This window comes from Ascaphus truei, chromosome 4, assembly GCF_040206685.1.
Source record: "Ascaphus truei isolate aAscTru1 chromosome 4, aAscTru1.hap1, whole genome shotgun sequence".
Taxonomy (NCBI): domain Eukaryota; kingdom Metazoa; phylum Chordata; class Amphibia; order Anura; family Ascaphidae; genus Ascaphus; species Ascaphus truei.
Genome location: NC_134486.1, coordinates 230,798,789 through 230,813,385, shown reverse-complemented (window position 1 = coordinate 230,813,385; position 14,597 = coordinate 230,798,789). Strand labels below are relative to the sequence as shown.

General features: G+C 41.7%; 1 protein-coding gene across 14 annotated transcripts in view; it reads right to left on the bottom strand.

The window, feature by feature from the left end:
- The window catches only part of ARID1B (AT-rich interaction domain 1B), a 398,185-nt gene that overhangs the window by 29,007 nt on the left and 354,581 nt on the right, over positions 1-14,597 (bottom strand). For 11 of the 14 annotated variants that reach the window (XM_075596966.1, XM_075596968.1, XM_075596967.1 and 8 more), the window contains 2 exons: positions 6,135-6,241; positions 5,302-5,463 (listed from right to left, as the gene is read on the bottom strand). In XM_075596966.1, coding sequence (XP_075453081.1) covers positions 5,302-5,463; positions 6,135-6,241 — 269 coding nt within the window. The remainder of the gene's footprint in view (positions 1-5,301; positions 5,464-6,134; positions 6,242-14,597) is intronic. The other 3 variants (XM_075596970.1, XM_075596974.1, XM_075596977.1) reach the window with 1 other exon arrangement.

The following is a 14,597-nucleotide window of genomic DNA, read 5'->3' as shown; positions in this document are numbered from 1 at the left end:
CAATTCTGTGCAAAACTAAATGCAATTTGATTTTAACAAAGGAAATACAAGATTAATACTGTACTGAGGTACAGATTTTTTTTTATATATCAATGAAAACAATTGCCGCAGAGAGCTTGCAATCTTAGCAGTGAACGAGTTCAGGACCTCGGACCGGTGGTGCACAGCCACCGAAGGACATGATACCAATTACGGAGGCCCTCCACAATCCTCTCCACAACCCCCAGCTCGACACTTTCACCAGAACCCCCAACTTAGTGGAGTTCAGGGCTCCGAAGATTATACGAGAGGAACACTTGCAGAAAGAATAGCATTTCATTTAGTGTAAGTGCGTATAGTACAAAATATTCCAGGGATGTTTTTAAACAAATGGAGTCATCGGGCAAGGAAGATAAATATATTTTCAAAAAAAGAGTCAGTAAAGAATGAAAGGCTGAGGTGAGACCTTGGAATAGGGCATGAGAGAGGGGACAGAATCAAATAGGCGAGCTCTGCAAACATTACAGGAGCTGACAGATGCCTGGACACAAAGATATTGGTGGACACGTGCTGCACATCCCAAGGGCACCTAACTGATCCATGTGACAGGGCACTGAAGGGGTTAAAGGAGGTGACATGTAGAAAACAAAAAACCCTTTGCAAATAGGAAAAAGGATACCTTCAGCGAGTAATACAGTGTGTTAAGCATGTGTGTAAAATGACCAATGTTTCTGTCAACAACTCCGCTTTATCTGGGTATTGGAGTAGCTGAGAGGTGCTCCTTAAATATCCTCATCCATAGTGATCCCCCAGCATTGTGTCCTGCCACGCGTCATATACTTATTCTGCAGGACTGACAAGGGTGCCCCCCTCCAGAGCGTATGACTGGGCCTCACACATGCGTGGGACACCTCTGGAGCAGGAGATACATGCCTACAGATGGAGGCGGTGGGGTCGGTTACACATGGGGTGGAGTAATGACTTATGTGGGTGGGGTATTGACATAAGGGGGCGAGGTAAAGGACTGTGTATTAGGCTTTCCTGGAAGAGCGAGACTTGTGATGCCCTTGGCCTCGGGCATAGACACTTTGCCCGTGCGGAGGCGCGCTGAGGCTCAGGGAAAGCACCGCTTTCCCTGGCCTTAGAGCGCGCGCAGTCCGTGGGCGAGCCAGTGACGTCACGGAGCTGGTTCGCCCTCATTGGGCGAACCGCTCACGTGACCAGCCCTGCGCTCCGGCGAGCGCCAAATCTAAAATTTAGGTAAGACACACGCTTCCGCAAGTGTGCGCGAGCCCCTGTTAAGGCCTGGGACATAGTAGGATCAGCCTTGCTGACCCGTGCTGAGGCGCGCTCACGCTCAGCACTGAACCCCTGCAACCGCAATGAGAGCGGCTTTAGCAGGGGCTCGCGCACGCTTCCGCACACTTGCGGAAGCGTGTTTCTTACCTAAATTTTAGATTTGGCGCTCGCCGGAGCACAGGGCCGGTCACGTGAGCGGTTCGCCCAATGAGGGCGAACCAGCTCTGTGACGTCACTGGCCCGCCCCCAGACGGCGCGCGCTCTAAGGCCAGGGAAAGCACCGCTTTCCCTGAGCCTCAGCACGCCTCCGCACGGGCAAAGTGTCTATGCCGGAGGCCTAAAGCCGCTCTCATTGCGGCTGCAGGGGCTCAGTGCTGAGCATGAGCGCGCCTCAGCACGAGTCAGCAAGGCTGATCCTACTATGTCCCAGGCCTTAGATTCAAGCAAATTGCATGACACGACAGGACTGATTCTATGATGAATTATGTTGCAGCAATATTGCATTGCCGTTTCATCACTGTAGCATTATCTTGGGAGTTCCCAACTCTACCTTTGAGATCTCATGCCAGATTACACTTTACAGAACAAAATGCATACGTGAATTAATTGTTTGATTGTTCATTAACCCCGGTGTAGCTTGAATAACCCAAGTATAAGCTAGGGCAACTATGAGTTAACTACTTAGGTGCCAAATTGTGCTCTCCCATCAGGTACCAAAATAGGTTTAAAAAAAAAAAAATGATTTCCAAGTGTTAAACAATATTGCGAGGGTATACACGCTCTCTTCCATTTTAGTCTATGTTCCTGAGAAATACTGATCAACACATTTCTTTACAGAAAAAATAGGGTGCTAATTAAGATTTCTTGATAGGTTAATTGCATATTAAAAAAAAAAATATATATATATATATATATTTAGTTCAGGGAAAAAACACATAAGGTGGCTACAAGCGCAGCACTTTCAAAACTTAGAGCAGATATATTACTATACTTCTATCAAAATCGCTATGGATGTTGCACTAAATATCCTTCTCGACACTGTTGTCAGATTACAGAACAGGTCAGGAGTACCATCCTATCCTCTTGGAAGTCTTCAACGTTAACAATTATATGGGGTCAACCACAATTAGCGTTGATCATCAATTTAAAACACACACACACAGACAAATACAGTATGTGTGTGGCTGTGTGTATACTGTATATGGCTGGGCAGGTTGGCGGCTACTTGCTGTAGAGTAACTTCATATGAGACAATAAAAAAAGATGATGGACAAACAGGGTGTGCTAGGACAGGGCTCTTCAACTGGTGGCTTGCGGGTCGAATCAGGTCCACAAACGGACCTTCATGTGGCCCTTGGACTCTCTGTCCCGGCTTATTTCATACCAGTTGCTTAAGCATCCAAGTAAAGTTTTTCACACCGAAATGGACTTGTCAATTAAGGTAATGTAAATATATATGCTACAGATGTTACAAATGCATGTAAAATGCTTAAATATAATAATATTTTTAAAATGCTCCGCTCCTAAACATTTTCTGATCTGGCCCAGTGGAAAACTAGTTGAAGAGCCCTGTTCTAGGATGAAGCTATTTCGTAGTGTTAATTATTAAGAAGATAGGGAGAGTGAGTGGCTCCTCAAAAGAGATTGGTCGGGAGCTTCAGAGCAAGGGTGCTGTAAAAGGGAACACATTTTCAGATGGCACAGAGATAGAAAGGTAGGTGGAGTAGAACGAAGGAAGAGCCAAGTGTGATGCAGCAAGAGATATTAGATGCACAGAGGATCTGAGTCATAGAAATGCACAAGGACAGGAGAGGAATCTTAAAACTAATGTGTATTCAATAGGGAGCAAGAAGAGACATTTGTAGAGGGATGATTAAGGTCAATTTAAGAAAAGTTCATCCTCGGTTGATTTTACTATTGTATTATTTTTGTTTCTAAACTGGGCAAACTTTGAGTTGGCCAATGGAAAAAAAAACCACTATCTTTTGCAAAACGTTAGAAAAGTTAGAAGTAATTTAAAAATACAATTTCCTGCTTATTGAGTTTCTTATTGAATTCCCTCCCCCTATATTTGAAAAAAAAAAAAAAAAAAATCCGTTACAGCAAAACTATTAAAACATTTTTAGAACCAAAACCATCAGGGATCCTTCCCTTTTCTTTTATACTTGAGACATAGGCGACACAACTGATACACTGGTTCATGTTTTCCTTTTTCTGTCAAGCTTTGGATCGCTTTTCATTGTTGCCTTACCCCACCACCCCCAAACCCCCCCTTGCTTATTCCGTGCAATCCTGAATGTCTTTACTGCTGGTCTTAACAAATGACATATAAATTGGGTGCATCAACCAGATCTCTGCAGCTGCTTTTGTGTGGATGAGCCCATGACTGTGAAGAGGGTGGCACAAACGGACTTACTGTAAGCCTAAATCAATTTATTAGCCAAAAATCCAACACATTAGATAGAACGCTGACGAGGGATATGGCAACGCCAAGGTTGAAATATGGAATATTCTCTTCTATGTTCACCAGGGCAAGTGGCTTTTTGAAAAAGACAATTCTGAAGGTCTGGCACATCCTCCAACATGGCATACGGTAAGTCTGATTATATCGGCCACGTGTGCTCTGTTGTTGGGTGCGAGACGGAGTCACTTAAATCCAATCCGAAAATATGGAAAAACATCTCGACAAAGGTCCAAGATGGGACCGAAGCGTCGATCCCACAATACAGCTGCACTTTTGATATTTTTTATTAAGTCCTTTAGGAGTGCCAGTTTTTCATTTGGATTTACATCGTCCAACATTACCAGACTCTAGCAGCGGTCTGCAAAGAATACCCAATTCTGTTATATAAAAGAGGCATTAACATTGCGGACAGACTTAAGGAGTCTGATAACCAGAAATGGTACACGTCTGAAAATGTTGTCAGTAAGGGTAAACTGGTGAATTTCCATTGTGTGAATTGCTCGGTTTGCAATAGCATGAGTAGGACTCTTTCACACATAAATGCAATGTTTCACCTGTAGAACTTCTCACGTGATATACATAATTACATTTCTCTGTGGCTTAGTTTATGTCGGCAAAACTACCAGAATGCTCAAACAATGGTTCATGGCACATAAGAGTGTTATTACGGGTACGGAACCTACGGTTCTTGTACTACATTGCAGTGATCACAGACATCCGACATCGGCACTCAGAGTAAGAGAAAAAATATATATCACTGGTGTTGCTATACTTCTACTTCATGACCCTTAAGCGTATAGAATGGAAGTTTATCTTGTTATGATAACATATGTCATATTATCTACAATAATTAGTATTGTAGTTTAATGATAATATTGTAAATATAGCATACTCCCCCACCTAATATATTTATGTGTTAGACAGTATTTCTTGTTTATGTATATACTTGGTATCTTTTACATTTAGATGTTGCAACTCTTCAAATTCACCACTGAGGTTACAAGATGGGGAATCCCGGTGTCTCCGTTCTTCATCATCGCTAAGGCATAATTGAGCTTTCTCTGCACTGACTAGTACAGGGGACACCAGTTAGAACAAAGTTTAACTGTTGCTAGGTTATGCCCTTGTGACATCACGCGTGCCAGAATGACGACAGGTTGTGCTTTTACACACGGGGGATTATGAATGAGAACATTGTTATGTAGCCCTCACCTTGATAAAAGTGGATTTGTCATTGGAAACATCAGATGTTTGGCGAATACATTTATTTATGCTTAAGTCCGTTTGTGCCCTCCTCCATCACTCTACGACAGTGTATGTCTACCGCACCAAAACAGGGAGGTCCGATTAGAGATGTGAGCCCCAGAGATCAAGTAATTAAGCAGGTGTGCCTTTCATTTTTACTGATGAGCCCAGGTCTCCCATAATATGGTTGGGGTTTGGTTTCAATCCAGTAATTCTAAATTCACAGTAATCATCATAATAATAAAAATACCAAACAAGCAAACAATAATTAGAATTCTGTTGATATATCAAATAAGCATAACAGGGCCACTTACAGGGCTTGATTGAGTCTTTGGCCAGGCTGGGCTGCTAATGCTATCACTTTCATCTCCATGAAAGGAGGAGATGCTAGCAGAGCTTGGGGACAATGGGGAAGGGACTGGCAGGATAATGCCTGGGTTTGGGGGCTGAGAAATACACTGGGAGGTGTAGCTATCCTGTGGTAGAGGAATACAAAACAAAATATGACAAGAGCAGGGCAAACTTTACTGAAGATAAATATTTTCAATAGACAATGCAAAATCTGTCCATGTATGGATAGAGACAGGGGGGAAAAAAGGTAAGTATATAAGATGCATCAACTCAAGATTGTTAATGTATTTGCTAGCAATTAGTGCAAATTTGGTAAGTTTGCTAGATGCTTGGCTAAAGTCACTAAGCCACCATGCTTACGTGAAGCAAACAAAATACTTAAGCATGGATTGCCCCTTATGAAACCAAATGAAAACAAAGTACAGCTGCTCACCTTATGTCTCAACCAGGCAGAAAGCTAAATCTTAAAATAGGCTAATAACAGAAACTTGAACTGAAGGCAAGAAAGGGGGAAAACGGCTGCAGTTTGGAAACGAGGCACAAGTCCCTTATCACCCGCTGAAGTTCCCAAGCTCATGTTCGCATTCACTTTTCCGCTTCCCAAGCTAAATGCCATTAGAACCAGTAACTTTCAGATCGAAACCATGTAACACGTAAAGACCCGCAACACATACAGTATGGAGAAGACATGTAGGAGAGAACCAAACAAACAGGAGGAGGCCAAAATCGGACAATGGAGGAATACAAGTCCGACGTTACTAGGGCAAACCAACACCACACATGCAGGAGGAAGCACCTTTGACTTGGTTTCGGGTGGAGGAGGCCCATCTTCTTTCTCAAGTTTTAAGGAAGAAGGCAGCTTGGACTCGCCAGGATTCATCATTTCTGTAAGACCAAGAGGTCCTAAAAGGAAAAAAACACATATATTAGTGGAAGAAATCAGCCTTTAGAGCCTCAACAACACTGTAGTTATAAGACAGCGAATTTTGTATAATGCAAATAGTCATAAGAATGTGTCACAAAACACTGTTACAATACAAGACATGGCAATTCTTCCACATTTGGAGTGAGCTTCATTAATTGAAATATAGATTTACTATTTGTGATAATTAATTCTTGGCTGCAGTGGAAGCGCTGTATGCTAAGAGATAACGGTGAAAAGCAGGGTTGCAGAACTGTCTTGAGATGTGCTCACAAGGGATATTTTTATTTGCTGTACACTGCATGATGGAGGGTTTTTGTCACTTTTCTACCCACCATAACATATAATGTGTGATAATTAAAGGTAAATGCGCTTCCAATAAGAGGACATTTCAGTCCAGCCTCACCCAAAACTTGGTGTAGCTTGTTATCAAGAATGCTTATAGATTTCTGTGCAGATTTGATGACTAAAGGGTATAGTTTCTGAAGTGGTCAGGAATAGCTGATTTGTGTTTTATTTATATATATATATATATATATATATATATATATATATATATACACACACACATATACAGTGTTCGACAAACCTATACATTTGCTCGCCCCGGGCGAGTGGATTTAACCGCTGGGCGAGTAAATATTGGCCCAAGCAGCACACGTTTGGTACTAGGTGGCGAGTAGATTTTTTTGTGTGGCGAGTAGATTTTTTGGTGATTTGTCAACCACTGCACATATACATACATACATATACACATACATACATATACACATACATACACAATGAAATGATTTGATATAAAATGAAAATCTTCCCTATCAAACGGTTTCATCATCTGAACTGCGGGGTAAATTTATGGCAACAATGCCATAATACTATTCATGCCATTACAAACATACACTGCATCATCCTCATCAACAATGTGTTATTGAGAGTTGTTATAAGCCCCTTCATTGTAAGAAGACACGCAGTGCATTGCCAGTGTTACAGGTTCCTCTCTCACATTCGTTGTACAATGATGTGCTCTATCCGTGTATCTCGTCAATGAACGTTTGCACTGTCTTTAGAAGCAGTGTGGTCCAAGATCCTTTGGCAGTAAAGGCAAATAATTAAGCCTGTAATTTTTAGTCTGCACAATAGACGCACTACAGAAATACACTTATCAGGGGGGGGGGGGGGGGGGAAATGACTTGGAATTGCAACGACTTACATTTGCTAAAAGCAAGAAGCTGGCCAATACTGATCATTGTCACAAGCAAGGCACTGCAGGCCCAGCCAATCAAAACTCTGGCATGTTTGATTAGCGCTCTACAGAAACACACAGACTTGCAATTTAAAAGAAATTAGACTTTTATGAATGACTAAGGCTGAATGAAACCCAGCAAGCATAAGAGCCAAATGAAAAAAAAAAAAAAATAATAATAATCTGAAAATCACTTCACAGATTGTCTCCTACAAAATGATTATTGCACATATTCGTGTATTACTGTGTTTGAGAAAATAATTAGATTTAATTACAGCAGTGAGAGCATGTGCAGGACTCTGGCGAATAAGCTGGCAAGCGCCACAGTGCTAATTTGCTAATATCTGTAGAATCACTGCAGGTTTATAATAACTGCAGGTCTGCCAAAAAAACTACCCAGCCATGTGCCATTTACATTTACAACTACATGCGCCATACCAGGCAGAAAACCAACATTTAGCTTACCCGGTATTTCAGAAAAACAAAAGGGGGGCGGGGGAAGTTTGGAAGAATACTGTACAGAAATGTATAAACCTTGATTGATCCCAGCGTGGCCTTAATGTACAATGGAACCGCAATTAGAGGTAGGTGCAGTGGAAACTATTATTAATGCAGAGCTGCAGGTTGCAGTAAAATGTAGCTATTGCTATGTTCAACTGTAATTTATTTTTCACTACAGACAAATGAATCACAGGAGAGGGTCGTTTGCCCCATCCTTCTTGCCAGGCCATTTTTCCTACTTGCTATAAAATCACAGGGTCCTATGAATTTTTCGGGCGTAAAAGTCACTCACGGAAATCCGATAATATATTGCGCTGGTCTGCGTCTATGTACTATCCCTTTATTTCCCCCTCGACGCGCCTTACATTTCAAAAATTATGTGTCAAGTATATTTGGTGGACACACAAATGTAAATTATATGCATTACATTATTTGTTATCAGTGCATCACAAAATTGTTGAACCTGTGTAAAAATCGCCCGCCAAGTTGAACCTGCCACAAATCCTAAGAAGTCTGTTTATATTGTTAGTTATACAACAGCCATATTGTTGCTATGTAGCCACCAAACGTATTTGATGCAGCACGGATGTGTCACTATATATGTTACCGAAATGTACTATTTTTACAGTATGGCTATTATAAATAATAGGACAGAAATTATTTATATTTACTGATACTAGTTGTAAATAAAAAAACAAAAATACACAAATGATGTTTTCATTAAATCAATCAAATACTCAACATGACGCAGGGCGCCAAAATTAATTTCAAACAACAAACTATGCGTCATATGCATGAAGTCACATAACGACCCTCAGACGTACGATGCACAGTTTATGACGATGCACAGTTTATGAAGGTTTGTACTACTGTTTAGCACTCCACCTTTTCAAATGTGATTTAGTACATAGGCCCCTTCGACTTCACCATATCACAGGCATTTATTTTGTGCTCTTCCAACTTGGTCTGTTCTCCGTGTTTATATTAGGCACTCAGAAGGACTTGGACTGCATTTTTGTGCTGAAAGACTCGACGCATCTACTACTAAAGTAAAAAGTCCTGCCTCACATTTCCTTTGGGGTGGGGCTACCCTCCCGGTTCCCGGAGCAGTCATCTTGCATCTGTCGCTCATATGACAGAAATAAGATATTATATATATATTTTTTGTGATATATATGTGTGGATATATATATATATATATATATATATATATATATATATATATACATATATATATATATATACACAGTGTTCGACAAACCTATACATTTGCACGCCCCGGGCGAGTGGATTTAACATCGTGGCAACACGTAGAGGTCACGACAGGTCATCCTGCGCGTGTATGCTGGTAAGCTGAGACGGAGCCTGCAGGAGACAGCAGCGGTTTTATCCATCTCCGCGGTGCCGAGATCCGGATCCTGTGCAGACACCGCGAGTCTGCTGACTGTCTCAGTGTGAGTGTCCGTTTCCCCTTGCCAGTGCCCAACCCTATGGCGGTTTCTATACAAATCTGTTGATAGGTTGTATTCATGTTTGTTTTTTTCTTTCATGTTTTTTATATAAATTTTACTGTATTTGTATACTGTGCAGCTTAGGGTTTAGTCACCATTAGGTGTTCTCCTTGGTAGTACTTAGCCGTCCAGCTGCACAGCTGTTCTGAGGTGGGGTTGGATCCCCTCAGTTTTTGTGTATTTTTAATAAATTATCTTCCACTAATCCCTGGTGCGCATTTATGCATTTTTTATTATCTTGTTTTTCAGGGTGCCTTCCCCCCTTTCTTAGGGGGGTTCACCTAGATTTGAGAGTTTCTGGGGAGACGCTTTATGTACATGCTGCAAAGGGATCATCCACACAATCACACAGCACGAGCGCTGAATATCCTGTTTTTTCAATTTTTTTGTGATATATATGTGTGGATATATATATATATATATATATATATATATATATATATATATATATATATATATATATATTTATATATATATATATATATATATATATATATATATATATATATATATATCCACACATATATATCACAATCCACTCGCCCGGGGCGTGCAAATGTATAGGTTTGTCGAACACTGGGTGTATATATATATTTATATATATATATATATATACACCCAGTGTTCGACAAACCTATACATTTGCACGCCCCGGGCGAGTGGATTTAACATCGTGGCGTGCTCCTATTGGCCCAAGCAGCAAACGTGTGGTAATAGGTAGCGAGTAGATTTTTTTTGTTCGGCGAGTAGATTTTTTGGTGATTTGTCGACCACTGTGTGTGTGTGTGTGTATATATATATATATATATATATATATATATATAGAGAGAGAGAGAGAGAGAGAGAGAGAGAGAGAGAGAGCGCAAATGGAAATATTCCTGTATGCTCATTTGCATGTCTTAGACAGGTCTGCAACCCCGCCTTTCACCAATATCACCCAGCACTGTGTGCAAATGAGCATACAGGAATATTTCCATTTGCTATATGCTTTGCTGTGGAGGATTTTTGTCACTTTTTTTACCCACCATAACTTAACTAAGTACTGTATATATATAGATCAAATAAAAAGATCACTTGTGAGCACATTCACATGTCTAAGGCTACGTCCATAGAGGAGGGAGCAGTGCTGAACCGCGCTGACGCTGAGGCTCGTGACGTTGATGCTGCTGTGAAATCCAACTCCTTAGCACGCCTGCGGACACTCGTGTGAGCCCCCTCTAAAGACATCCTCATTGAGGATGCCGGGGCTCAGCGCGTGGCGTCCGCACGGCTGAGTGCTGCCTGTCCTTACATGGACGCAGCCTTAGACCGCCTTTCACCATTATCACCTAGCACACAGTGCTTACACTGCAGCAAGGGTTTCTGGGAAATGACATGCAAATGAGCACACGGTGTCACCTTTTCCCTGAAATCCGTTTTTACATGGAACCCTTATAAGCATGGGAATCAGTTGCAAAGTCAGAGAAACCACTCACAAAAATGTTTCAACCTTAATGGGTCTCATCAGTATAAGTTTGGCTGTACTGGCATTGCAATTTTCAAGGTTGTAGGGTTTACCATACACATTTTAAATTATTGTGGGTGAAAAAGGGATGCTATATGCTAACGGTGGAGGTTTCTTGCCGCCTTTTTCATCCACCACAACTTAAAATGTCTGTATGTGTGTATATATATATCCGCAGGTGAGCCGTCATATGTAACAGGGTATACCTCCTGGCCACTGGGGCAGTTGATGCAGCTCCTCAGTCCTCCTGTGAGGGGACTGTGGCAGCCATGTTGGTAGAGGCAAACTAAAAGAAACTATGTCCTTGAACTCTGCCACTGAGCAGGGAATAAAACATTGTGTCTGTGACATGTGGAGTCAGTGCTGGCCCTGGGCCCATACCACCCCCCACCCCTTCCCCCCCCCCCCCTCCAGCCCATACCTTCCCTCCCCCCCCCTCAAACCACCACCCCCCCAGACCCATACCAACCCCCCCCCCCCCAAGACCATACCTTCCGCCCCCCCCACCTTTCTCCCCCCCCAGGCCCATACCTTTTCTTCACCCCCACCGTCCCATATATTCCCCCCCTGCCCATACTATACTTAACTATGTCCAGGACATACTTGAAAACGAGAGGTAAATGTATTACTTCCTGGTAAAACATTTTATAAATAAATAAATACCTTCCCCCCCCCCCCATTCAGCCCATACCTTCCCTCCCCCCCTTTCCCCGCACCTTCCCCCCCCCCCCCCAGCCCATACCTTCCCGTCACACCTGCCCCCAGGTTTATACCACCCCCCCCCCTAAACTTTCGGTGCATAAAAAGCACCTTTCTCAAGGATTGCAATGCAATTATTTTTTTATACAGCTTTTTGTAGACCTAAGTATTCCCTCTATCTAGCTTTTACCAGGGATAGTGTTAGAAGCTCGCACAATTTCTTTATATATACTATTTGTACTCATCATGCATATTCAAACTACATTGATTTCATCATTAGTTTTGCTATAACAAGCCTTAAATATTTTGCAACATGTTAAAAAAAGTGTTCAAGCTTTACTCTTGCTAGTACAAACCCGCACTACCATAATTACAATCCGATTGTTAATCTGTGCTCAGGTAGTAACACACGCAAAAGGTGCGTGTCACATCAGAGAACTCTCCCTGCCACCAACTCTGGGGAAGCGTCGGTGACAGTCTAGTTATTGGTGAATCGTACCAATTTACTGCCTCGAGATTTGTGTCTCATATCTGAAACATCAGAAAGTAACAAACCAGAAAACATCACCTCACACATGCCCCTCGGTCATCGGAAGGATTTACAGGCCTTTTTATTCTGTTCACATGGATTATTTTCAATTCTTTTTTTTTTTTTTTGTACTGAAAAATGTTACCCAGGACTCCCAAATGTGGTCATATAAGCACTTTCAGTGCACAAAAGGGGCCTGCAAGGCAGAGTGTGCTAGTCTGTGCCACCCCCCGCAGCACTGGACAGGTTAACAAATGGACATATATTTAAAAACAACTAATATAAGTAATACGAAGGAGCAGTTTAACAACAGCCACAAACAAAATGATTGAAAAATGAGGGATTTTCCCTCAATGTGACAGAGATAGTTGATATGTTGGTATTATACATGTGCTTGCTTCAGTTACATCACGACTTGTTCGCTGAACAATGTGTCATTATGCCAGTGACAGGACTCCCCCCCTTCCCTCCTGCCACCCAAGACACCTTTGCCATCTTGTCTGAAGTTAGCAAGTACAAAGTGCCAGTCACTCTACCGCGATATTGGTTGCAGCTAACCCACAATAAAAAGGTGCCGAATGTTACACGTGTCCCCATAAAATGCCCAAGGGAAACGTGTGCATTGCTAATACAGTAGTGGTTTAATTAATCATTTCCGGTATCTCCAAATGCTGCAGGTACCCCTTAGCCAGTCACAAGATCAGATTCTACATCACAAGAAATAAACGACAAAATCATTAAGCCTTTTACACAGAGTACATTGCAAAGGTTAAATAAAAATGAATAAGATGTCGACTCGCTGTCACTAAAAATACATTTCCCTTGTATGACGACCCTCGCTCTCCTGTAGTGCCTGCAATGTATTGATCAGCAATGCAGTGCAGCACCTTACACAGGGGTTAAAGAGAACCAAACATCACACGAAGAAACAGAAGGCAGCGAAGTCCAATAAAGGCAGCTGTTACTTACTATTCTATATCTCCATATGCATACCATTACAAGATCTATAAGGTATTATACACATTTTAATTCTGCTCTGCTCTCTGAGCAGCTGTCAGGGAAAAAATGGCAACGGACACATATTCTGCTGTAGGAAAAATGGTCAAATGATTTAAAGTGGAAGAAAAATGGTCTTTTGACTTTAAATCTTTCTTTAAGTTAGCTATTCCACAGGAGTAAATACATCTCCTAAGAAGGGCAATCTTCCATCTGTTTGCTGCAGGTAAGATTCGCCGCTCACAGTGTAAGGAGCAAAATAAATAACGGTTGCTAATAGTAAACCACAATTTAGAGCCGTTTAAATGCGCAGAAGTAATTTTGTGTCAGCATGCCAGATAAAATACATAAACCACCACCACCCAAATAAAATATATAACCCACAGCAACCCAAACACAGAATTACTAGGCTGTGCTCACAGGGAGAGAGAAGTCATTATTACTTAATAGGCATACTCTACAGTCCTTTTGCATTCAGAGAAGTATTATGTTCCTAAATGTTCTGCACAGCTATAGTAATAAAAATTGTGACTTTTGTGCTCTCCCGGCAAAGGCTGATGGCAGAAGAACATGTGGAGGGCGGCCAGTCTGCCACAGATACAGTATCCCATAGCATTATGTTCTGGATGTACAGCTTGTAAAGGCAGTGGGTCTGAAGCCATGAGAGAGATTTTACTGGTGGTCCACATACCCCATCACAATTTACTTCAGACAACTTTCTTCTGCGGTCTGTGTATTTTCCAGCACTACTAACTACTAGTCCTTAAATCCAGGTACAATATCTTGGAAAGTACAGTATAGTATATGTTATTTGGAAATATATTGATGAACAAGTGTTCATTAATATATTGTGTAAGTAGGTGGCCCTCCAAATGATTATGAACATTGATGTGGCCCTTGATCAGGTAGTTTTGAGAACATAAGGAAGAATAAGACACAACAGCACATACCAGAGACAAGATGGTATGTAGAGGTGTCTCCTTGGAAGGAAACTGTGCAAACTTGGGTAGACATTTTAAGTTAAAACACAAGTAATTTGCCTTGTTGTTACCATCTACAGTGCTATATTTTTTATATGCAAATGTATTACAATAGGAACAAAATGAACCCTAAATATTGGTGGCTGTATCTGCTATGTGCACAGCCGGACTCCCATGGTGCTTTAATGACTTACAAACATTCATGGGGTCTACATAAGGCTTTGTCCATAGTGCAGGCTACGTAGCTCACGCCGAAACAAACACTAGGACGCCAATGCATATGAGCAAGGTATGCACGAGCTAGCGTGTGCACATGCGCTACAGGAAGAGCGGCGCTTTGCAATACAAACAAGTTTGTATTTGAAGCGCAACGC